This window comes from Equus quagga, chromosome 1 (assembly GCF_021613505.1).
Source record: "Equus quagga isolate Etosha38 chromosome 1, UCLA_HA_Equagga_1.0, whole genome shotgun sequence".
NCBI classification, from domain to species: domain Eukaryota; kingdom Metazoa; phylum Chordata; class Mammalia; order Perissodactyla; family Equidae; genus Equus; species Equus quagga.
Window position 1 is genome coordinate 25,296,396 of NC_060267.1, and position 27,345 is coordinate 25,323,740.

At 37.8% G+C, this 27,345-nt stretch overlaps 1 protein-coding gene across 2 annotated transcripts in view; it reads right to left on the reverse strand.

Moving 5' to 3' along the window:
- Window positions 1-258: 258 nt before the first annotated feature.
- Window positions 259-27,345, reverse strand: part of PDZRN4 (PDZ domain containing ring finger 4) — a 336,843-nt gene continuing 309,756 nt past the window's right edge. For both annotated transcript variants that reach the window (XM_046654289.1, XM_046654279.1), the window contains 5 exons: window positions 19,942-20,040; window positions 17,287-17,349; window positions 10,209-10,310; window positions 6,087-6,203; window positions 259-2,549 (listed from right to left, as the gene is read on the reverse strand). In XM_046654289.1, coding sequence (XP_046510245.1) covers window positions 1,023-2,549; window positions 6,087-6,203; window positions 10,209-10,310; window positions 17,287-17,349; window positions 19,942-20,040 — 1,908 coding nt within the window. In that variant the 3' untranslated portion in view covers window positions 259-1,022. The remainder of the gene's footprint in view (window positions 2,550-6,086; window positions 6,204-10,208; window positions 10,311-17,286; window positions 17,350-19,941; window positions 20,041-27,345) is intronic.

The following is a 27,345-nucleotide window of genomic DNA, read 5'->3' on the forward strand; positions in this document are numbered from 1 at the left end:
TAATATATACAGCGTCACTATAAACAATCTTAGACACTTCACTGATCCTCTCTCCATAACTTCCCTAAATTTTTCTTGGTTTTTCCTTACATGGGTGGCAGGCAAGGAGAGCAGGAACTCATGTTTATTGAATGTTTAGTTAGCATCTGTTAGATGCTCTACATACATGATCGAATTTAACCCTGGTACTAATATGTGACACAATGATCTACTGGAAGTATTTCAAGACAATTTTATTGAAAAACAGTGATAGAAAATGTACACATTTTATAATCCACAACTGAGAGTCTTCTAAATAGTATACATATATAACTAATTTATATCTGGTAACCACAGCAGACAATGAAAATAAAACACTCATTGATAACTTTCTTAAGGATAATCAATAATTTATTTCTCTTTTATTGTCACAATTACCACAATTATCTAGCTACATGACCAATGTCACTACATATCACGGGAAGATTGTCCACCTACACTTTACTGAGACAAAGACAACGGCCATTTATGTGTTAAATGTACAACAGGATGTTAAAAAGAGGTGGTTTTTATGTATAGGACAAGATGTGGCACGTGATTTATTAACAAGGTTGATTTAATACATATTATGCCAGGAAGCAAGCATAGAAATGTTTTGGCATTGAGTTGTTATTAAAGTAGAAAATAAGTAAACTAGAGAAATAAATCCAGATCTTAACTTACAATAGATACATTAAAGTAGGAAATTAATCGGCTCCTCAGTATGTTTGTTCAAGTTTTTTTTGTTCTCTTTCCTTTTGTTTGTTATTTTATATATAAATGAGTAATATGAATATATCACAGGTTAAAGAAAGATCTCAGCCCAAAAGAAGCTACCAGGATATGAAAAACAAATGAAAAATTACCAGGTATTTTTGCTTACAAAAAATTTAAACTATAAAGAGTCACAAAATATATATAAAAACGCCACATTGAACGAGGCAATCATACTCTACCCAAACTGGTAGCACCCTCTTAAAATCAGTTGCATTCCATTCATTCGGTCATACGGTGGTGACTGACAAAAAGGCATTATGAACTCGTGTGCCATCAGGAGACTTGGCTCCATGGGTCATCAGTTCTTGGATTGTCATCCAGTTGTCCAAAATTTTCTTGTTTCTCTTTTTCATCATCTTTTTGTGACTCAGTTCAATGATGTTGATCTCCTTCTTGCCCTCACTGCCGCTCTGAGGACTCTCCTTAAGACACTCTAACCGGCTCCGCATCATGAACTCTCGGCGCCGACGCTGCTCTTTGGCCCGAACCAGGTGTTGCTTTCTCTCCTCTTTGCTCCAGTAGCGCCCCATTTTCATCTCGCTCATGGTGTCATCGTCTGTCGTCATACCACTCCGCTCCTCCTTGATCTTTAAGGCACGTTCCTTCAGAATCCGGTCTCGCACTGGTCTCTTTGTTATGTACCGTGTCCCGTCGCTCCTAATTTTCACCTTCCATTCCATCTTGGGCTCTGAACACTTCTGAGACTCCTTGCACATGCTCACCAAACTGAGCTGACTCTGTGCATACTCGACAGCAGATTTCTGTTGAATTAACTGCATGTAGCTCTGATAATGCCGGGCGTGGGCTGGGATGTTGGCATATCTATATGAGGAGCTGTGATAAGGAGAGAGGTAAGGGATGTGTTCGCTGCCTGCCTTCTCTTGATCAGAAATCTTGTTGCTTTCTGAAATCTTCTCCTTGCCTTCAATGCCGCAAACTTGTTCAGTGGTTTTGGCTTTGGTGGAGGTCGACTCTTTACTGCTCTGTCCAGAGGAGGACTGACTGGCTGCCATTGTGCTTCTCAGGTTTTTCTTATTGGTGAGGTTGATCATTCTTGGAAGGGAACTGTCAGGGGAACGGTCCACAGTGAGCGGAGTGCTTCTGCAGCTTTCAGCTGTGTTGTAAGCACTAGAACTGTCCTTGTCTGACTTTTCTGGGTGTTCGATGATGTCATCTAGCTTTCCCCTTTGCATGTCTATGCTGGTGTTATAATTTCGGAATCCTCCATCATGCAGTGCCCAGATGTCTCCATACCGGTCTGTCACTTTCTGGAGCCTGTGAGCCTGCATGATATTCTGGCACTCGAGTTCAATATTTCTTAGTTCTTCATTAAGCAACTGTAGCTCATGCTCCACTCCCTCTTGTTCCCCTTGATTGCATTCTATTGTGCTGCTCGAGTAATACAGGTCATACTCTCCATGGTTTCGAATCTTGCACTTGAGCTCCAAGAGCTGCCGGAACCTTTCACACTCCTCATCCTGGTTGCCAGTGCAGTCTGAGTCAATGTATTCACCAGACACGAAGCTCTCATTGCACCGAAGCTCAACGCTTCCTAGAGTGTCTTGGCTGTGCCCCAGCTCTCTCTTGCTCTTCAAAGACGTGCTGTTGGGATCCTCAGCTGCGTTCTCCTGCTCCGAGCTCTCATCATTTCGCAAGCTTTCGTCGGTGCGCCCCACTCCACTGTCCTTCTCATGGTTGTTGGATGAGGATGTTGCTGTGTCTGTCGTACCTTCTTCTTCTTCTTGTTTCTTTGGCTAGGATAACAAAGTTCAGAGAACAAAGAAAATTAATTATTTCGAACAACGCCAATTGTTGGAAAACTTGCTTGAAAAAGCAATGCTTCTTGGCAAAAGTGCAGTTCCTAGAAAGCTGCTCTAATTTTAGTATCCATAATAATTTTAGAAATAAAGGCAATTAGCTCATGGCAGCTTTTTATGCAAGGAAGTAAAGAAAACAAAAGCTGCTTAACTATGGCTTTGACACGTGGGGATAAATAAAACAGGACACATTTAAATAAGTGATTCTTAGCTGAAAGGTTACCCTTACTTGGGAAACTTCGGAGTAAAGGTGTGTAAATGAGGTGACTTTATGAGTTTCTGAGGTGATAATACACACACAAGATGAGGAGTAAGACAGAATGTCTAAACGGTCTTTAGTGATATGAAGGCCTGGAGTTCAGAAGCTGTGTCATGTTATTACTATTTTTTTTCTGAACTTTCCTCAAGTTCACAGGAAACATCACTGATCTAGTAATACAGTAATAATGCTTAGCCCAACACTGCAAAATTTCAGGAATAGGTTAGTGCTGGAGCCCAGGACCTTCTCTCTATAGATAAAGAACCTTAATCCCAGATGGGGATTAACGGCAGAGAGGTCTAGAAGGCCAGTGCCATCTCCCAGTGTCAGGATTTCTTATATGTCCAGGATGCCACATTCCTAGATACTGTGCTTTGACCTCAGTGCATCTCCAAATCATGTTACTGAAAAACAACAACAACCTCATAAGACTCATTTGGGTCACTTAAAAAGATTTTTCTACTTTTAACCAGTAATTTCCTTCAAAGGTGAGTTTTATTCTACTGAGAATAAAATGACAGTTCTCATGAAAGTCTAAGCAGCATTGATTGCCAGACATGGGCACAATGTCAAAAAAATATTTTGGCATATATATGTAAATACACACACACATATTTAAATATGTATGTAAACTTCACTCGCTAGTAATTTTTGGTCTCAGGCAGAACAATTAACTGTCACTGCCCTAAGGAGATGCAAATGTAGTTCTTTCTCTGTGAATAGGGTAAAGTTACTTTTTCCTCCATCACTCATCATATAGTAGTCTACACAGCAGTTTCTAGATTGTATTTTCCTTATATCTAAGTTTACTCACCATTTGATCTCTATATTATTATATATGTAATTATACAATTAAATATAATTAAGCCTGTTAGTGTTACAAGGACAGAATGCGTGATCAAGTTATTCTAAAACAGGTCTGAAAGGGTCTCTCCAGATAATTATTATTTTCTTCACAGAAGTAATGGCAGAACAAAATGTAACATAAACTGGAGAGAAGAGAACATGACCATGTATCTCATGTTGTTCTAGGATTCTCAATCTTTCCCTAAAATATTTTTCCTCATTTGTTGAAAACATAGTGAGTTTGATTTTAAAGTTTTATGCAACTAACAATGGGAAGCTTGTTACATCCCCGTGTCCCTTGCTCTAAGCTGACAGTAGTATCAAATGTGTTGACATCTGCACACTGCGCCATAAAACCCCCAAAGGATGTTACTGATATTGAACATATGAGTTTATACACCACACTATTTACATTTATATTTTTCTCATATCTATAATGAGCTCAAAAACCACAAAGTGGCTAGTATTTCTTTTCTTATTTTATACGCAGTATGAATGATACAGACAAATTATGTGATGGGAGATGCACAATGTGTCACCAGCAGCCATAGGACCAAGGATAGTATGTAAAGTGAAACTTTCATATGGATACATATTTTAGTTTTAAAATATGGATATACACTTTATTTTTTATTGAATTTCCCTTTCCTTTGTAACTGTTTTATGAGCAAATGTGAAAATAAAGAGTTTTCCATCCTCAAACCTAGAAGTACTGGTTTCTAATGTAACGCTACTCTATCATTTATCATTTCCCTACGGAATTATTATAGTGACAGGCAATGTTTCTACCAAGACATTTCTAATGTAGTATTATTGTTTATAAAGGCAAAGAACTTTTAAAGGTTTCTGTACTTCTCATCATTTTTCAGTTTCAAGGTGAAGAAAAATTTCCAGACAATGAGAATCTAACCTCCGGGACCATCTAGTGTTACCTCAAAAGACCTAGCATTTGTATTACGTCTGATGAGTAGGCAGCATTTGACACCATATCACTTCACTTGGACAGGATTTCTTCCTTCTTTCTCTATTCCAACATCCTCCTGTCAATTCTGTATCAGGTCACATTTTGTATCCGAGAGAGAAAAAGCCTGAAGGAAGGACTTTCTTACTTGTAACCAGCAGCTGCCACCAAAAAATATCTTTATTTGTGGCTGGTGTTGAAGTCGTACATAAAAATTTCAATCTGTCCTACCTATATTGAAAAGCAATCACCACAGTCACAGCATCACTCTTGAGCATGAACTATTTTCGTGAAGTGGCCAGTGGGCATCCATGATCGGCACAAAGTATAGCACATATGGCTATGATGACACTGTAGTTTTCAATTTCATGATTTACTTAATATATAGACATGCGCCCCCCACACACATACCTTTCTGCTATGGGATGCTAGCATCAAGATATTTCATCACTCAGCTTGGTAATGTGATAAGATGTATGTGTTTCATGTTCCTAAGCCTAACTGTAAGGATTTTTTAAAAAAATTATCTTTTAGAATGTGTTAAGAATTAGTGTTTAGAATAGTATGATAATTAAACAAATCAGTAAACTGACAGCAGAAGTGTTAATAAAATTATATCAGCAGATGAATGACATGAATCTGACATAAAAAATCTAGCATATACTAATCTTGTTTTTATCCAGTAGGAAAACAACAAAAATGAAAAAAATCCTAAGACTCAGTTTCCCATGGACCACACTGTGATTTTTTTATTAGCTATGAATTAATTAAGGGCAGGACTTTGCTCATTTTTCTTTGCATTCTCAGGATCAAGTGTAGTACTTGGAACATATAAGGAGCTCAGAATTTTTTGTTGAATGATTGTGACCCTACAGCAAAACGATGTCAATAATCTGAAATAGAACTACTCCTATTCAGGAGTATATAGGCGTAATCATGATACCAAAGACACAAATAAGATTGATGGCTTACATCATGTCATCATCATCCTATAGTTGCCTAAATATTCAAATAGATACATTAATATTTTAAAGTATAAAATTACTTTTGGGGGAAGGGGTTACCTCATGAGATATAGTTTGTCCCCAGCTGGCATATTGAGAAGAAATATGCATTTTTAGTATTAAATTTCTGCATCAGGCTGAACAGTACTTGGGTCAACATTTGAATACTACTGTACTCTATCAACAATGGTCCCTAACCTCTCTGAACTAGAAATATTCTTAATAGAAAAAAATTGTATTTATTCTCTCTACTTCACTTGAGATGGTCCTTTGCTCTCAAAAATTACCATTACAGAGATGTTTGATCAAACTCTTTGATTTTGTTTTTTACTCCATTTATGGTTATACCTTAAAAAAAGAACTGGCAACATTACAAATGATGTAGTTCAAATTGTTGGCCCTACCTGCTCCACCTCATTGGCAGTGCGTTGCATTGCTTCATTATGCTGTTCTTCCAACATCTCCAAGTTTAACTCCTCTAAGAATTCATTCCTTTCATCTTCCAGCCAGCCTTCATCCAGCTGCAAAAGAATACATTAGTACATTATATTAGGTTCGTGAGAACTCATGCTAAAATAGGGTGAACTTAAATGGCGATGCCTGACCAGTTCCTTTTATCATAATGATTCTCTTCAGAATACCAGCCTCAGATAGTTCACCTCTCAGAAGGAAGAAAAGGTGATAAAAAAAAAAAAAGGATTCTTATGCCTTTTATCCTTTCCTGAAACAGAGCTACAGATTTTCTCTCATAACCAAGTAGATCCCACAGCATAGAACATTATCATCTTTCAAAATGTATGAAAAGCATACTGCATAATCCACAGCCATCATACTCATTACCTCCAACAGTCCCAGTGTTAAGGAACTGCAGTGGTACTAATGGGACCATGAAACAATGGGCTTTTTTCCTTAATGACAATCCTCAAGGCGACTACACAAAAAGTACCCCCACCTCATGCTACCCTCATCTTGCTTCTTTATTTTCAGCCAGATGGTTTCCAAGTTAACAAAATGACTGCTTCCCACAAGAGAATTCACAGACAACATTTATTTGATATGAAAAAAAAAGTTCTAAGTTATTCTTCTCAAAAAAAAAAAAAAAAAAAGAGCTGCTATGCCATGTCTATTTTAATTCATTTTTCAGGCCCAATTACAAGGGAAAATACCTGAAGTGTGGCATTTTAGGGTGGTGGAGTGGTGTGGAGCATGTGGGGTTTTGTTTGTGGGTGCTGAATGCAAGTATTCTTGTGGGACTCTTACACAAATTAAACTGAACAGATCCCCTTGGCTTCTCAGTATAAAGCGAAGTGGAAAACTGGTGGTTACCTTGCTAATGTGATGAGTGTTGACAGTCAATACAGATAATTTGCCTCAAAGTGGATTGTGGGAGCTGGATTACATAAATTAGCTGTCTATGCTGATTAAATTAGCTGAATTATTGTCAAAGCTCTGCTTCACTCTGTGTTACAAAGAAACAGCAGCTTTCTAAAGAGCCAAAACTGACAATAGTTTGAAGTGTTTTCATCTCAAAGTAATGGGCAAAATAAACTCTTAAAGATGACTGGACTTCAAAAGCTTAAAAACAAAAACTCTGAAAGGAGGACATTAAAGTGCACCAGGAAAGGCATTAGCGTATATGTATCATATTCATTAATATGAAGGCAATCATAGGTTTCTTGAGATTTATTAAAACCTATCTCGAACTTAAATTACCTCAAATTTGACTGGGGCCAAAAGCATGGACACATTTATTCATCCTCATTTATCTTACTGTAGCCTGAATAACTTGACCAAGTTCTACCCCACTGACTTTGATATGCAGATGAACTATGAAAATCAAGCTGACTAAAAATTTAAATTCAGCCCAATTTATAATTGTCCAAGTTTTACATTCTTTAATCCCTTTTAAGTTTCATGAAGCTGCAAACACCAGACTCCAAAGGAAATTGCTTAAAGCTAGTAATGTTTACTTTTTATAAGCACACCAAGGAATTTTCTTTAATCAGGTCAAAACAAAAGACTTGCTAACACTGATATAGTGAATGATGAAACAGTCTTTTGAAATTGAAATGAAGGGGTGGGGGAGATAAGAACAACAAATGGTAGAAATTAATGATTCCTTATAACTCTTTTCTTATTAACTAACCCCATAGATCCTTGAGTTGCCATCTGTAGTGAGTATATGTCTGTTTTGATTAAGCTTTCCTCTAGCACAATAAGTGAGGAGAGATTCTTCTTGCTCACTTCCTTTCCCTGTTGTATTTCCCTTTCCACCTGCACGTGCATTCATGGCAGCCTGCCTAACACTGTGGAAGAGAGAGATCTTTCTCTTGAGCTGAGCGGCAGGAAAGGCATGATGGTCATTGTTATAGTAGGGGTCTGTCTGTGTGGTCGGGGATCACACATGGCATTTCAGAGAAAGAAACAACCTGCACTGTCTCAAAAATAGTGGCTACGAGTTCTTATGAGAGCCCTCTCTGCCCCAAAGGCCCAAGGGGAACAGGACAGAATAGCAATATCTTTAATGGTCTGAGAAAGAAAATGGGCGGAAAATGAAAGAAAGTTGACAGGGAATGTGAGAAATGAGTTATTTAAAAATATTGCACAGATGTACAATGCTGCCCCCAGCAACTCTGTAGATCATTTCCAAGAATGTAGAGAGCATTTGAAACACTAAAAAAAGGGCTAGAAAAAGCACACAAAAAAATCCACATTCTCCCTGAATAAAATGCACATGAAAATAATGCAATAATGAGATATATTGAAATTGATGGAAAAATATAGGTGATATAAAGACAAGGTTTTTTTGGTCGTTTTTTTCTTGCCACTTTGGAGCATGTACTGCTTAAATATCATTTTTAAAGTATGGTGGTAAAATGCATTTTCTTTCCTTATTTTTCTAGAAATCTGATTTTCGAAAGGCAATTAGCTTCCTTCCAGTGGCATGAAGGCTTCTTCAGGATCAAAGGACTAAAGCAGATCTTGATTTTGACACAGGAGGGTATCCTCCAGAGTCAGGTGACCACCTTTTATTAACTGCGGAAAGGAAGTCTTGTTTGAAAATTCATCCTCCAGCATTGATTCTTTTGGGTCAGGAATGTAGCCAAATATTCGAAAATGCCACTGATTCTACCAAGCATATGTATTCCGTCAAAGATGAACAGGATCTGGTCTCATGTCATTAATTTCTATTCTTTCCACAGTCCATTATAGCCATTAGGTGGCAAAGTTTAAGGAAATGCTTTAATTCTAAATTAATGAGGTTCTCTAGCAGTTACGTGGAAAGGGCAAAGAAACTACATTATAACATCGAAATATCTTTCCTAGAACAGGGATGACTACTGAGTTCTCTTCAGCTTACTATGAATTTCACTAATAGCCCCTTTATTCTGTTCTTTTTCAAGAAAATGGGGTCAGGGAGGTTAATCGGTTTGCAAAATTTCGAGGTAATCAGTGCGATTTCATATGTATTTTAAAGCTTCACTCCCACAGAGGCAGTCCAGCCAGTTGTGGAGGTTCCCTTTCCAGCTCCTGTGACCTCAGGTGTGTAACTTTACTCTGCCCGGGGCTATGGCAGGCTTTATGGGAACCATTTAGAATGGTCAAGGGCATAAAGGAAATATATGCGGAAAGGGTGATCCTTTATAACCACTATATTCAAGTCAGGATTTGGTCTGACACTGAAATACACTTGCCTCAATGTAATTTATAGATAGGATGTAGTTACTGAGTCTGAAAAATATCAGATCAATAACTTGGGAGACAAATGGTGATATAACCAACTTCACTCAAACTACTGACAGATGGATAGAACGGTGACAATGCAATGTCCTTTCTGCATCGTGGTGGGGTATAAAAAGGATATAAAAGGAAGTACCAACAGTACTTTTCTTCCACCATTACCTCTCCTTTACTTTCATGACATCTCCCTCTGCAAAGATATAAAAAAAATTCCTTTAGAAGCTCTCAGTTTGTTTTGGGCTGGACAGATGTTTTTGTCACACTAAAATTGGAAAAAATTCAATTACTATAAAGGGAACCACACCATGCCACATAAGGCACTTGATTTGGTAAAGTTATTCTAAAAAGATTTAAGTTGATAGCTAGATATGCTAATGTTTATCTCGTTAGAGATTCTTTCAAGATACCTTAATATGCCAATTAAGTGATTTTAGATGAAAACCTGAAGTGAGGATCCATACAGAATTAAAAATCATGTAAAGTCAACCATTTTTCATTTATGAATTCATTTAAATAGCTGGCAAGTGGAAGGAGAGAATAATGATCCAATTTCGTGTGCTTTTTTTCTTCTTTTTAAAAAATAAGATGTTTAGCTGCCATTCTGTGGAGCAATATAGGGAGTCTTTAACTTATAATTTTTTTTGATAAGGTTGGTAAGTTAGGAAAAATAACTCAATGATATTTTGTATACTTGGTGTTACAAGTATCCATGGTACTGACTAGATGCAGAACAGCAAGTAGTGAATGTAAAGTTCTGTCTCAAGGTTTCTGATCTCTGTTCTGACCTGAATCTCTGGCCTTGCAACCAGCAGCACAATTCTCTTGCACTCATCGCTAGACAGCAATGCCACTGCTTCTCCTCGATTCTGGACATCTTCCCCATTTATCTAGAAAACAAATGAAAGTGGCACATTAGTTTCCATTTCCACAATGCTGCACACAATAAATGGCAAATATCAGCTCATTTATGGTAAATGTATGGACAATGAAGCTCATACAATGGTCTCATCTTCAGCCCCTCAGTGGTAAGTGCCTTCACTCAATTACGTGCTTACTGTAAGAGCCATATCGATCCCTGAAGGATGGCGGACATCAGAGGAAGCAGTTATGTTCATAAATGTCCAACCTGCGCCCTGGCAACATACATCTAGCAACACAATTAACCAGCCCCTGACAGGTGACGTTCATCTTTCTCCGCTCAGAGTAATGGAGGTGTCACTCTGAGATAATAGTGCTGGGGGAAGCAGGGCTGGCAATAGCACAACTGAAATCCGTCATCCTGCATGCTTGCTGCGAGCCAATTAGAGAGCCGCAGTATTATCTCTCACCAGGCACTGCTCCCAGGCCACTGCTGATTGCATTTTCGTTTAATCATTTCATATTTGTATGTGGGTCTGCCTCGGTTGCCCCAGATCACTCTCAGGATATCTTTCAGTGCTTAACTAATCAGAGAAGGGCACAGTTCATCAGTGACATCCTCATCAATATTCCAGTTCTTCCTGAGATTTCTCCATTTCCTAAAAGAACAAAACTAATGAAATATCTTAAGGCCCATCTCTTAAGTATGCTTAAATTTTTAAAAAGTAACACAGAGTAAAACTGGCTTTTTATGAGAATATTTAGTGAAAGAAACCAAGCTTGAGTAAACTTTTGATTAAAAAGAAAAGATTCCAGTGGCATTCAAAATGTCTCTTTTTTTCCTTTTTCTGAGTTCTACAGAGAGAGCAAACAGGTTTCTAAAGTTTCTATTTTAAACTACAGTTTTATGTTCAAATGTGCTTAGCTCTTAGTTAACACAACTTTTTTCTTTGCATATTTTGCTTTATTGATTGCTCAAATTCACGGAGACAATGAGATTTTTGATCCATGATACATAATCCAAATATGTAGAAAGAAATTTCAATTGAAGAGGTCAAGTAATTCTATTTAAAGTAAGTATTAATTATTTTTATAAATTAAACAGAAAATGTGGTTTCACTAACCACTTTTACAATAATTATCATCTTTCACTAAGGATTTCTGCTTAAAAGCAAGAAGTAGACTCCTGAGGTTTTCTCCTTGTGGGTCTCTGGGATTCTGGCTGACACATGAGGACAGACATAAGATTTGAAAACAAGCTGAGGAATCTCAACTTTGGACCACAATAAATGATCCTTATTCCTAGAGTCTTATCATAAATATTTACCACAAAGAAAGCAGACACTAATAGTGATAATGGGGAAAATCATATAACCACATGCTGTATTTTTTAATTTGGACCAAATGACTGTCACTTTAGCTTTCCCCTTGTTTATGTAGACAAGAAATTCAGCTTCTACAAGTTTCAAGTGCATTTCCTTTTTCTTTTTTTGCAATTTCCGAATAAAATTCATCAAATTAGAAAATAGAAGCTATGATTCCAAAATGGGGATGAATGGCTGGGAAGCATATGTTGTGTTTTTTGTAAGTAAATATCTGAAAAGCTATGTTTTGTACTGAATCCAAGGCCTTTTGTCCTTAAATAAAAATAAATAGGCAGTGATATATTCCACTACCTCCCAATTAAGTGTAGTTTGGAAATAACGACTTGAAAATTTTTACTTTCTTTGAGCTTTGAGGGCTTATGTCCATTTCACAGTCATTCTTAGCAGTATACCCACAATGCATCTGTCTATCACCCATGGCTCTAGTTGCTCAACTTCCCTCCACCATAGGCACATCTGATCCTAAGGAAATTGAGTTGGATGATCTCACACCACTAATCTTCATCTTTTCTGTTTGAAATAGAACTCTCACTACTTTTTTCTCTGGTCTTCTCTAGAGCATATACATACTTCCAAATTCTTTATCTAAATTTCACTTACCGTTAATGTAAATACTCTTCATTCATGTTCATTTAATAGTACTATTGTGTTTCCCATATTAAAGTGCAGATAACAGTGCCTTTCTAAGAGGGTTGTTATAAAGATTAAATAAGCTAATATATGCAAAGGGTTTTAAATAAGTGTCCAGTATATAGAAAGTGCTCAAGGTTGGCACATATTACTGTTGACGCTATTGTTGTTGTTATTATTAGTATTATTATACTATCATTATTTATATTTGAATCTTCAGTAAAGACTATTTTCTTCTAAAGAAAGCAAATATATTAAAATTCATGCACAAGAATTAAATCCATAGTAGTAAACATGGTTCTATTTTAAAAGATACCTATCTCATATGAATTTGTAACCCTTAGAGGGCTTCATGAAGAAACAATATGGTTGTGTTTGATTTTCAGTCCCTGCACAGCTGGTATTCATCTCTCTCCTCTGTGAACTCATAAAGACCAGACCTATGGTCCCCAGCCCTGGCAATAAGTCCTGATTTTGGGAGGACAGATCATATGTTGTAGAACTTTTACATTCAGAATCATATGTGGAATGAAATGAACTTGCCACAGAAATCTAGCATTGAAATGTAATTTATTGTTTCTTTTTCAAAACAAAGACCACTTTAGTCATCTGGTTGCTGGATCCTATCGTATTTAGAACATTAGTTTGATACCCAAACTGATATGGGAGCAAGAAATGCAGCCATGGGTTTCAGCAAAGATGTCTCTCAAGGAATGAAAAGATTTGAGGAATGAAATCAGATAGAGCTTTCAACCTTCATTTGCTCTTGTTCCTGAATGATGGTTCATAGCTACAGGACTGCTTGTGGGAAAGCAGCTTGCTGTGTCTGAAAACAACAGGCAGACATAAAGGAGCGGGGCCCAGCAACGTGTTGGGGGAGGGTGGTGGAGACAGACAGGTCGTTGCATCACAATTTAATGGAAGACTTCCATTTTAAGAGAAAAGAGGGAAAGAGGATCGGGAGAAGGGTAACATATAACTTTTGTTATAAAAGAGGAAAAACTTTGCCAGAGAATGTATTTGCCTCATTTTCTGTGCATGGGCATACGTCAATATTAGTTTCAAAACGGATATTGCCTTGGCTTAGAGGAGGTTTGTGGCAATTACAAAGATAAATCAGTTGAAACCCCATTTAGGCCCAATCTCCGATATGTGCATATGAGTGTGTGCATGTTTATGTGTGTGTGTGTAAAACCCTAAAAGCCTAGACATGGTGTAATATAGCTTTTTTGCTTGAACATACCAATTTTTAGGTTTTCTATATCAGTGTACCAGAAGCAGATGGGCAACTAAAATTCTTGGCATCCAACTACCTCTAGAATTTCTTATTTGAAAACCCAAGAATCTAAGACAAAAGAGGAACAATTTATTTCAAATGTGTTCATATTTTAGTGGGGAGAAAAAGAAGGTGATGAAGTATAGAGATCTACAGGTCGGAAGAACAGAAATGGGGGAAAACAGCTCTTAAAATGGAAGAAAATAAGAGAGTAGCAAGAAATGCTGAGGGCATTTGTGTAGCACAGAGGAAGACAGACAGAGTTCATTAGAAGTCCTGTTGTTCCATGGGGCCAGCCCAGTGGCGCAGGGGTTAAGTGCGCACGTTCTGCTTTGGCGGCCTGGGGCTCGCCGGTTCAGATCCCGGGTGTGGACATGGCACCACTTGGCAAGCCATGCTGTGGTAGGTGTCCCACATACAAAGTAGAGGAAGATGGGCACAGATGTTAGCTCAGGGCCAGTCTTCCTCAGCAAAAAGAGGAGGATTGGCAGCAAATGTTAGCTCAGGGCTAATCTTCCTTAAAAAAAAAAAAAAAAGAAGTCTTGCTGTTCCACTGTTTGAGATTTTGCAGAGTTTTGTCAGGGAGTAATCCTTAGGGATATGACTGACTTTTTTGGCCATCGTGAGATTAGGCAGCTTACATGGACTATTATATGCTTACTATCCCAAGGAGGAAATGAGAATACAGCATTCTCTCCTTTGGAAAGCTGATTGTATGTGGACTTTAATCCTTTCTCTCTGTCTCAGAAATGCCTTGTCTTCATTCAGCCCTGCACTTTTGTGAGAAGACTTCCTCATATTAATTCCCGAGGATGCGTCTGATACCACAAGTTTGTGGCAATGGCGCAGCCGAAAGAACTGTCAAGCACTTGCAGAGAAAAAACACATGAGAATTAGAACATGTTTTCATGAGGTTGGTTTATGGTCTCTCTTCTGCATAATCCCCACCTTATGTCAATCTTGTGAGAGTGTGTGTTCGCGTGTGTGTGGTGTCATTGGGTGAGGTCACCCCTAGTGTACTACAGGCCCATGGTGTATGACATTTAGAAAATTTTAGCTACATGATGAGGGCAGGACTATAGAAATATTCTACTTAGGTCATCATGAACAGGAAATTAAAATCACAATTGCTCTAAAGAGAATCATTTAAATAAAAGCCAGCCAGGAAACTTCAGGGATAAGAAGTAAATCCTCTCTTTCTCCCACTCTCATCTCCCTGGGAAAGGAGTCATTACTTGTTCATTACAGGGTATCCCATAATCTCCTCATCAGCCATATGGAGCTATTTGTCTATGGGTACAATTTTGTCACAGTTTTATTTAATATAATTTCACCATCACCCTTAAGACGCTTTGTTTCCTGTGTGTACAGATAGAATTGAATTCTAGGCTTTTTAATGTGACGTGTATTTATTCATTAAGTGTGACATATTTGTCACTGAATATAAAGTAATCAGGCAGACAATAGCACTTTATCACCCCTGCTGTTGTTTCTTCAATGAACCAACTCCATTAAGTAATGCCTTATTATCCAGCAAATATTTTATCTGAAAACTTTATCTGCCCACACTATAGCCAAGAACAAGGAAGTGTCAAAACAAAGTATGCATATATGGAAACATATGTACTTTATTTCTATCCAAGTCTAGCCACTGAACTAAAAGATGTAATTTTAATAACTGTATTTGTGTATCTAACCCATAGGTAAGTGTTAGCTGGAAACTAGGAAGGGAGCCAGTGAGGGTGCAGCAGCAGATGTAAGTAGCTGGTGAGAGGAAGAGGTGAAAGCTGGAAACAGCAAGAAAAAAATGACAAAATACAGACCCAACACCAGAAAACATAGCCCAATAGGGTCATTTAATATTGGGGCACAAAATCTTTCAGACTTTTTAGCCACTGAGCGTTTTATTCTATTGTAACACTGTATAATGATTTCTGGGCATAACACGGCCCTGAGCATGAAAAGAAGGCTACATTCTTTTCAGTATACTTAGTTGAAGATGTTAACAAAGTGAAGAATACATTTAAAATTATTTCCAAATCAAAAAAAGTAAAATATTTTGAAGCTTTCCTTATCTGGATGCTGCACTGAAATGGTACCCTTATTTCTTAATGAGGCTATACAAGTAAACATTTACTGCAGATTTTATTGATCTATCCTATTGTTTTCTCCACTGAATACCTTTGTTTCACTCATTCATTTATTTATGTATGGGAAAGAAAGAATTTAAAATATGGTAGTAAACAAGACTGAGCTTTGGTTTCCTGATTCGCTTTTCCTTCCCCTCATATATGCAATGACAGACACATTCCATTTTGTTTAACTACAGGTCACCACTCATTGAAGTAGAAATCATATATTCTTAAAGTTTTCTGAAAACTAGTAGGACCAAGAATGACCACTAATTCATGCTTGTATTCTTTCCTAATTGGGGCTTTCAGTAGAGGGTTCCTGATGAAAAGGAGTTCTGTGGCATCCAGCTAGAGAAGGGAGAAGGGATGAATGAAGAAGTGATGTGTCACCCTAGAGAAAGGAAAGAACCACAGAAGGCTGGGCAGGATAACCTGCTGGAGTGTGCCCAAGGCACCTCGGGCACAACTTTATCACGACAAGGTCACACTGCATGGTGCTGTGTACACATCATCTTCCTAATTACGGAGGGAGTGCCCCAAATGCTGGGACGGCATCTTGTCTATTTTTGAAGCCCTGGTTTTAGGCAGAGTGTTGAATCCAAATGTGCTGAACTTAAAGAAACACTCTTCAGGGGCTCATATCCAGTGAGGGGAACCACAGACCTGTGAGAATGACTACAAGTCTTGCAGAATAGCTGAACACTTTGTACTTCTTCAGTTTGTCTTTTGAGTCCTCCTGCATTTTGCGGTTGTGATCTGCCTTGAAACTCAACGCTGAAGGGTGCCTGTTCTTATTTTGGGTTAATCTGGACACAAGGGCTGGGGAGCTGTGTGTCTTCCTGCAGCCGTTCCTTATGAGAAAGGACTCAGAATGGACAGAGCTGGCCGCGGCAGGGTTAGTTTAAGACGGGAACTTTGGCTTTCAACATTATTCTTGATTTGGGCTGTGATCTGCTTACCATATCCCTCATTAAACTGAAATTTAATCAGTCTCCATGTTTTCACATTTCCACGTGCAGAAAAAAGCATATTTCTTCCACCTGTCCCCAGCAACTCATTTGTAAATTATTAAAACGTCTTGAGACTTCTAGACTTTCCTATAGTAATGGAACATTGGGATCCATGTTTACCTCACTTATTCTGGAAAAGGCAGCAATAACTGCTGGTGCCGCTAGTAATAATAGCTGTTAATGTTTACTGTTTACCGTGCACGGTGCTAGGCATACCACATGCATAATCACATTTAACCTTTGCAACAATATGTTTTATTATTATCATTTTTTTTTTAAATGAGGAAACAGGCTTGCAGTGAGAGGTTAAGTAATGTGTAAGTGGTGAAGCTGGACGCTGAAGTTGAGTCTGAGCCCAGAGTTTATGTCTTAATCATTAATTATTAGCTAATAATTCTTAATAAATGGCACTATCCTTACTTTAAAAAAAGGTTTAAATGATAGCTTTTTGTAGATGTTACTATCCAGAAGCAAAGACAAATTCTTTTTCCTAACATTTTACAAGAAACAAAATAAAATTAAAACTGTTGGGCAGATAGTAAGAAACTGAAGGAAATAACAATACCACATACTTGCAAAATGCGATCTCCTTCTCGAATTCGGCCATCTTTGGCAGCAATGCTATTTGGATCTACCTGTAATGGACAGGACACACATTTTCAATTGGATATGAAATATCTTCCCAGGAACTTACAGTGTCGTTTTAAAAATATTTTTACAAACCTTTAAAATTCCCTATTGAATTATAGAGCGCATGTCAAATTTTTCTCTGTCAGAAATCACTGATTCTAAAAATATATATGCACTATTTTAGAATTAATGATAATAAAATTAAAAAGAACTAGAGCAGAACTTGATTTGAGAAGGACTTTTCTCTCCCTCTTTCTTTCGCCCTTTTATCCTTTCTTCTTTTTTTCTTTATCACATCTATTCACTCATGTCTGTATGCCAACTGTCAGACGTGGTCTCGGGCTGACACAATCTTCAGCTGATGCTATTACTAGGATTCTCTGGACCCAGGAAATTCACTTTCTACTAGGGTGATTTTTAAATCCTGCCTTAGCTGTCTTAGAAAAGCTGATAGCTATATGGTAAATCCATACGTATTAAAGGAATTTCTATCTCATGAGCACATTAATTTATAAAGAGATTATAATCTATGTTCCTCAAAAAATCCTATCCATGTAGATTATTACTGGGCACTATTTTACATACAAGATGACATGAATTAACTATGTTATTTTAGAATAAATAGATATTTGAGGCTTTTGAAAGAGTTTACCAACATTTTAATGGGCCAAACGAGGGATGATTTGCTGTTCACAAGGGGCAATTCCATCTATCACATTTCACATGATGGCTTCAAAACATTTATTTGAGCTTATTCCATCAAAGTGTTTTTTTAAGCAAAGTATTTCCAGTGTAGCATGGGTTGACCCATCCTATCCGGAAATTAGATATTGCTTTCTTATTAGGTGGTGCCATCTAGTCAATGAGTTTTCAGTGATCAATCCAGAACAAAAGACACTATAATTACATGTAACAGGTATAAGGAAAACATGCCTCCCAAGTACACATGTTCAGTTCCTGTGGCTTCTTTACTATCCCTGAAAAGTAAACTTCCAAAGCTGACATATTTAAACAGCAAAGAGAGACTTAGACTAAATGAAAGTGAGGGATAATTAATCAATTGCATCCTATTTAGAAGCTATTCAAATCTAAAACTTTGTCTTCAGAATTGTAATTAAACTAATATTAAACTTCTATATTTCTATTTCTACATATTACAGAAGATAATTCTGCAGGTGCTCCCCCATACTTCCTCACCATAATCGGAGGGATTAGCATAGTTGTATGTTTAAAAGAGGTATATAAGTCAAATGTTCTCTGGAGACTTTTCCATTGCAAGAGCCAGTCAGTAAATTCCTTGGTAAATGATAAAGAGTAACATTCACATTTATAGAGCTGTGTAGTTTTCTAAGTGCATTAATTACATTCTCTTTTCCATATTCTAAACACTTCTATAAAAACAATGAGATAAGCATTGTTGGACTAAGTTTCTAGTTGAGGAAGCTGAAGCTCAGTAAGTTAGGCAATGGCCAAGAAAACTTGGAACAGCATGGAACGGCAATTAGTATCTAGCTTGTCTAACTTCTGCATATATATACATAAACATATATACATTTTCACACATATACATATACACATACGTGGTTTCACACACATATATGTGTGTGCATACATACATATGGAGAAGTTGGATAATATAGATATATGCAGGTACATACATGTTTGCATGTATAGATATTTAATTTTTAATCATATGCATATATAATTTTTAAAAAATCATATCTTACTATTTCTCATAAAATGATTCTTTTGGGAGTTTAGAAAAATCATCTAGGGGCTGGCCTGGTGGCACAGTGGTTAAGTTTGCACGCTCTGCTTTGGCAGCCCAGGGTTTTCGTGTTCAGACCCCGGGCACAGACCTACACATGGCTCATCAAGCCATGCAGTGGTGGCAGTCCACATGCAACATAGAAGAAGATTGGCACAGATGCTAGTTTAGGGACAATCTTCCTCAAGCAAAAAAAGGAAGATTGGCAACAGATGTTAGCTCAGGGTGAATCTTCCTCACCACAAAAAAAAAAAAAAGAAAGAAAATCATCTATAATAAATTGTTCTTCACATTTTTTCAAAGTAATTAATACTAAGGGTGTTTCACAGTTAAGTACCTCATTTTTGAAAGTGATTATGGGGCTGAATAAAACAAACTAATAGATGCGCTTCCTGGATATTCAAATTTATCAATCCTGTCAGCAGAGTAAAATATGGGATTATTGTGAATATGAGATTTAAAACAATCAGTCGATGCTATTGTTAACAAAATTGATAAAAGACACAGTGGAATGGAAGAACAAATATTTGCTGATCAAAACCTTTGCTTGACTTCCTGCATACTTATGGGAATTTATTCAAATTTAGGCTATGTTACCATTCTTACACTTCTTCCTGGGATTCTGTGGTGAAAGCAACCACATTAAACAAGCTGATAACAATTACGTTACTTGGGCAACATAATTTACTTTCCTAATTGAAAGTGACAAGTATTGGAACATGGCCAATCCTTCACATTCAAGCCTCCCAAGGATTTTCTCATTGTGAGTCATTTCCCTCTATTCCTCGAGGTCTCCTTCCCTTAATCTCTTCTCCATGGCATCTCTTACCTCGCTGACATAAATGCCGGTGTCTTCTTCATCATCCGTTCGGTAACAGACTGTCAGGCCCAGCTTCTCTTGACTGCTAACACGACACAACTCGACCTCCTGAGAGAAAACACATACAGAACATTTATCTCAGAGAGAAATCCTACAGCAGAATGGGGAGCTCACTGATACTCTTTGGGTCACCGTGGGAAGTTTTCATAATTACTGCCCAACGTGTGAAATTAACTTGTGTGACCAAAACCATCAAAATTTACCGTCCATTTGTATTTCTGTATATTCAAACCAATGTTTTAAATTTTCATTGTAAAGTTGGAGATGTGCAATTCTTTTGCATCAAGTCATAAACTTAAACTCTTTAAAAATCACACAATAAAGTATAAATAAGATATGCATACATCAGTAAGATGGAATCAATAAAATATTTGAGAATGTCACAGTAGGTAGCAAAATATTCATAAAAATATTGAGAGCTACTGTGTTTGTATTTGTATTTTAATAAAACAAAATAAAGTTCAAATAAAAAAAGATTATACTAGACTCTGTCTCAATTCTTTTTTGGAGTCCTATACAATATGATAATAAGCAAGTGTTTTGGGTAGCTCAGGCCAAGGTTTCCTATTATTCTGCAGAAGCTCTTGCCCTTGAAAAGAAATGGGTTCATCCAGGCTGAAGAGAGAGACATCAACAGTCATATGAGCAGAGGCAATGATTCAAAATAGAGCAGTAAATGAACAAGGAAACACATTTACTGAAACACATGGCTGAGGGGCTTGAAATGTCAGTCCTTCGGTAATGTATATTGAGTCTATTTCCTGATTTATGTTCAGTAAAATAATAATAAATTTCAGTGTATTTCCCTTTTATATAATGAAATACACTTGTACTACTTTCAGAAGCAGATGACTTTAGGATAAATCGCATAATTCCAAGCACTAAAACACAAATTCGTGTTCTCATCATGGAGAACTTGTTCCTATTGAATGGAGAATATAGAGGCCTCTTAGCACATAATCAGATGAGGAAGAACAAAATACATTTAAAATGAAAGTGGAGTCTGGATCAAGTTTCTAGAACTCAGGCTCTGTGGGAGTTGTCAATTTGTCTGTCCAGCTTAATGCCCTTTCTCCATTGCCTAGAACAGGGGTGGTCTCAGTGTGGACACTGAGTAAATGCTGGTTCAAGAGTGACTGCTTTTATTTTAAAATCTTTCCTAGTGTTTGTAACTTTTTGTAAAACAATAATTAAGGAGTCTTTTGTCTTTAATTGGAGTAGATTTTGTGTGCACGTGCATGTGTGTGAGTGTGTATATACGTGAATGAAAAGAAGATTATGAAGTTCAATAATAACACAGAATTCATTTAACTGTCTACGATCTGAAATAGTTACCAGGACTAAATAAGGAAAAACTCACAACTTCAAACTAGGGGATATTTTCCAGGACAGTCTGCGACATTTGAAGAAATATCCTCTCTTTCAACTTTGTATTTCAATGAAGGCCTTTGTCATTGGAAAATAACCATTCATTTCAATGACATGCTATAAACCATAGGTAAATCCTTAGCAAGGATAGACCATCATAAGCTCCAGTGACCAATAATTTCACCGCTGATAGCAAATAAGATGAAATTTAAATCTTCTGTCTTGAGACATATACCGCAAATTGGTGAAATACATGAAAATACGAAGGATGCTGACTTTCTAACTGGGGGACATAGATGCTCTAAATTACACCACAGAGGTTAAAAAGGGCATGGTGTATGATGAAGAATGAAGAAAAAGGATGAAAAATCTTTTCACCTCGAGGAAGAACAGGAAACAGTGACATGATTTGGCACCAGAACCAAAAACTACGCATCAAGCAAGGATATTTTCAAAACTGGCAATAATTAATACCTCCGGAGGGGAAGAATACTTGACTAAAACTGTAACATTAGGAAGGAATTACAGCAACAAAAGAGCTTCAATTACAGCAATGAAGTATACAGTTAAGGAGTAAAGAAGCTTGCGATTCCTAAGAGGCCTACAAGGAAACCTAAACACCCCATAAAGAACTGAGATTGGGACCTCTAAATTAAAGCAAATGAGGAGCTGTAGTCAAAGCTGAAATCCATTGACATTCAATGTCCTTCCAATGGCTGGGGAGAGACTCCGTATGATGCGGGAAGATATTTCCAGAGGGGCATTCCTTTCGTGAATGTTTTCTCTGCATTCTCAATGGTGTACCATGGTGTGGTGTTGGTTTAGAAGATGCATCTCAAAATGTTTTGCAATAAAATGGAACTAATCTATTAAAATAAAAAGGCTGGAATCCACCCATAAGACTTCAATATCACAAATTCAAGTATTTACCCAAGAATCACAGAGGAAAGTAGACTAAGATCCTGAGGTCAAAATAGCGTTTCAATATTGTCATCATATTAGACCTACGCAGAACTGCGAAACAGGTCTCAAAGTTACCTACAGCATCTTTGTTTTCGATATCCCCCTTTTATGACACACAACATGCTCGTATTTCCCAGAGTTCCTAAGGTCTGCCTATCTAGGTGGACACTGGTATTTTAGGTTTGCATCTTACCTACGTCCTAGCAAAATCTGGCATTTGGTGTGGTTTTCCATTCTCTCATAAGTAACTCTTGAGATATAAAGAAAATTGATAAATAAATATTTCTTAAAGGGATCATTATTAATAATTACTTAAAATGTGGCTATGCAGGGTTTGGTTTACACTAATAAAGGCTGCCAATACAAAGCCTTAATTCAAAGGACTGAACTTACGGTGGTAGGACTGCAGGCTCTCAAGGAGGCTCAAGGGAGACTCCCTGGACCCTACAAACCACCCAGCACCCGTCCCAGTGTGGACTTGCAGTGCTTTCTTTGGTTGAGAATGTTTCCGACACTACATATTTCATATTGGTACACAGAAGCATGCATTTTAGAATCAAAGTTCCTTTAATTGTATGACAAAATAACTTATAAGCAGCTACCTGTAGACCACTTTGTTCGCATGAGGCAAAGGTGGCTTTGGAAAGCCTGATTATCTGAAAGGAATCCTCTAGCACAGGTTTAATTTAGTATTCCCTTCGCAGTGTGCAGAAGCCTCTGACTTCTGAAGAAACAACCTCCTGGTAATACAGAGTGTTTTCCCTAAGAACTTTCATACCTTTCTCTCTGTCACTAGGAAGCTGTTTGATGAAAAACATAAAAGTGAAATGCTACCTCTGTACATTTTCTCCACAGAGACAATTCACGGGCGTATACAAATCAAAGCCAAGTCTGCACGGATGGCACGGCCAACCATCTATAAGTCATTTGTGACTGGAATGCAAGAATCACTTCACATACCTGGTGAAACTACATTAATTGAGGCTTAAATGTGCTTTAAGATGCTATGTTCTAGGAATATGTACAGTCCCTTAAAAAAATCAAATCACAGTATCTAATGCTGTGAGAAATTGGTTCTGTGGAGACTGAGGGTGGAGTAGAAGATGAAAGTCAGTAAAGCTTGCTGGGAAACAGCCTTCTAATCACAGGAAGAATGGGATTTTTACACAGACTGGTTACATTGCAGTGCTGTGAAATTTGTATATTTTTAATGATTGGATCTAAGGAGGAACCCGAACTTTAAACAAGAAAACCACACTTTTGTTCTCTAGATAGGACTCACTTGCTGGAGGAAGAACTGAGGCTTGAAGCTGCTTGCAATAGCTTTTTAAGAAAATTGTTTCCAAATTCTAGAGAGCTCTGACTCCCATGCCACGAGCGAGAAAATTCAGAGGCAGTCAGTACTACGTAAGTCTGAAGAAGAAGCAGGGCTAAGCAGGACAGTCAATGATACCAAATGACTCACGAGAGAGAGGGGTCTGTTGGGTCCATATCTTTCCTTTTATTTTGTTTGTTTTCCCAATTTTTATTTATCAGACAACATATGCACTACTATACAAGCTTAGTACTAATCATAGGTCATTGTCTTACATTTTGTAACATTGATTAGTAACTAGTGGAATACCATGCTTAGTTGTTCCAACAAAACATTTATTAAAAAACAGCTAAATGGGAAATACGAAAGCTTTAACTCCCACAGGCAAGGGAAACCTAGATACTCTACTGTGAAAATATTGCTTCAAAATCATTATCTTCTGGATAGTAGAATCAGCTATAATACTTAGTAAGAAAAAGCAAAACTCCCAGAATACTCAAATCACCATGACAACATCAGGTTCACACACGCCAACTCCAAACATCCACAGCAAGTGGCTGCAACTAGTAACTAGATCGCATTTCTGTAGAGAAATGAGGATAAAAGTGAAAGCATTTGGTCATGTCTTTTCACTAATATCCTTAACTTCAACTCCTTCCTCAACTGCTTTTCCTTTTTCAATGATATTGTTGTGAAATGTGGGCAGCTTTTTAGTCTCCCAATTTCCTATTCTTAGGGACTTTCTGAATTCTTTGGGAAATAAAGCTGTCACGTTTTTCTAGACCCAGGTTGTCTGTTTCTTATTGTGGGATCTGAATGGCCTTAGGAAGTCCTAAATTACCCATTTTGGGTGGATTTTACATCTTAACAAAGAAAGAAATATTAATTTTGTTTAAAATGTTCATTGGGGGATGGAATGGATTCATGATGGCAGGAAGCAACAGTCGATGCCTTGAATTCTGGACCAGGAACAGAAATGGGAAACTTGAGATCATGGTACGTGAGAAGTGATACACCAATTGTGTATTGTTACTTCTGCCCTGCCAACTAGAGAATCAGGCCAACCGCATGGGAACCTGTCCTTTAATGGGCTTTCGCCCAGTCTTGCTGGGCCTAAAACAGAACAAACGCATGTAAGGAAACTAGGGAAAAGCTTTTGTTTACATCAGTTATTTTTTTTTTTCTATATTTTGCTTCTTGTATCTTTTGAGAAAACCGCAATTGCTTTGAGGTATTAGGATCGTGTGGTTTATCTTTGTAAAAATCCAGGAATCTAGAGTCATTCACAACTGACGCGTTTTGAACAAACATTAAATGATCATTGATTAGCTCACTAATGACATTGCTAAATACCCACAGTTATTTGTGGCTTGATTTTCTGATTTATATGTTAGCTCTTGGGGTCTCCATCAAAATATTTCAACATGCCATAAGCAATATGTAGAAAAGACTATTCATAAAATGTCATTACTTTACTTTTACAATATCCATTTTAAGCACCCCACTCTCTGGTCAGCTCAGATACTCTTGTATTCCCACTCCAGCATTTTCGCTGTCTCATTAGACCTTGAACCTAATGACCCTTCCACTTTTCACTTTCAATAATTCCCCCATGCTCTCCCCTCTCTCCTTGTCCAGCTTGAAATCACAGTTCAGCATAATAATCTTTTATTAAAATCCACAACTCCTTTGTTGTTCTCTGCCTCCACTGTATCACCCAGCAGAGGGTCAATTATGGTTAAACCCAACTAGTCACTTCCCTGTGTTCCCACATGAGCAGCTGCATGATCCTGGAGGAAAATGCACAACTATTCTGACCACACTGACTGCTCTCACTGTAAATTCGTTACCACAAATCTCAAATGGGCCATCAATGCCACCAACAGTCATACTGTGCTTCCTTTGTCAAGTTGCTCCTCTTTTCTCAAATTTCCAACAGAACCTGCCCACTCTCAGTCGATGACCTTACCTCTTGGTTCACTGGATGCTAGTAGATTATTATTACCTCAACTTTACAAAGTCCCAGACCGGTATTTACACTCCTTTTCTCTGCAACTCTGCTACAGTGCCTTCTCTCTCTTCACTTTTAGCTAATCATCCTGTTCCATGCTCCGTGGACAAAAAAGGAAGCACGAAACAGAAACTGCTGCATCTTCCCTCCACTCAGTGTATCAATCTAAATTCACCTGTATTCATCCTGTAGGCTGTCCCTCCATTACAATCAAAGAAAGATTCTTAACTCTATCAAAGGCCAATGCCTCCACTCATGCTCCATAAACCATTCTTTTAAAATATTTTTAAGACTTTTTCTCATGGAATTATTCCCTCTCTTTCTCCTGTATTATCAGTTTCTCCTTGCTTATCAGATCATCCTCATTGCCAGGCATACACAAAAAAAGCATTACTATCATCCATATGAGGTGGGGCAAAAGAAAACCAGATAGAGATGGTGGTCGGCTCTAGGCTGGAGGTGCTGGAAGAATCTAGTAAAAGCTCCTTGGAAGAGATAACAGAATCACCTTAGTGTTCCCCAAGACCAAATTTACAAGCAGAGAACAGTGACGCTGCAAAGGTTCAGACATAGGAAACAGCATGTCGTGTTAGAGGAGTTTTAAGTAGATAATGTGTATAAAGCTAAGGGTTTAAGATTGGGGTGAATGAGGGGGTATGATGAAAAATAAAACTGGAGATGTAGACAAGGGCCATACCGTGGAAGGATTGCCACACCATATTAACTAATTTGGACTCTTTGCAAAAAGTAAAGAGGAGTCATTGTAAAGGAAATACAGATCTTCCTTGACTTACGATGGGGTTACATCCCAATAAACCCCCTGTAAGTTGAAAATATTCTAAGTCAAAAATGCATTTAATACACTTCACCTACCAAATGTCATAGCTTAGCCTAACCTACCTTAAATGTGCTCAGAAAACTTATATTAGCCTACAGTTTGGCAAAATCATCTAATACAAAGCCTATTTTACAGTAAACGCTGACTATCTCACATAAATTATTGAAGACTGTACTGAAAGGGAAAAGCAGAATGGTTGGGTGGGTACAGAATGGTTCTAAGTGTGTCCGTTGTTTACCCTCGTGATCACGCGGCGTACTGGGAGCTGTGGCTCACCACTGCTGCTCAGCATCACGAGAGCGTATCGTACCACGTATCACTAGCCCAGGAAAAGATCAAAATTCAAAATTTGAAGTACAGTTTCTACCGAATGTGAATCACTTTTGCCTCATCATAAAGTTGAACAATCGTAAGTTGATCCATCGTTAAGGCAGGGTCTGTCTGTAACAGTCTGATTTGCAGTTCAGAAGGATGGCTTCAGCAGTAGCACAGTTAGTGACTTGTAGGGGTTAACAGACAGGAAGGCAGGGCTGGCCCCGTGGCCAAGTGGTTAAGTTCACGTGCTCCGCTGCAGGCGGCCCAGTGTTTCGTTGGTTCAAATCCCGGGCGCGGACATGGCACTGCTCATCAAGCCACGCTGAGGCAGCGTCCCACATGCCATAACTAGAAGGACCCACAACGAAGAATATACAACTATGTACCGGGGGGCTTGGGGAGAAAACAGGAAAAAATAAAATCTTTTAAAAAAAAAAAGAGACAGGAAGGCAAGAAGGGAATGTTACCAGTTATGCAAGAGAAGATAAGGGCGTGAAGGAAAGAAAGCAGTGTCATAGCAGTCTTTAAACGTAGTTACTATTA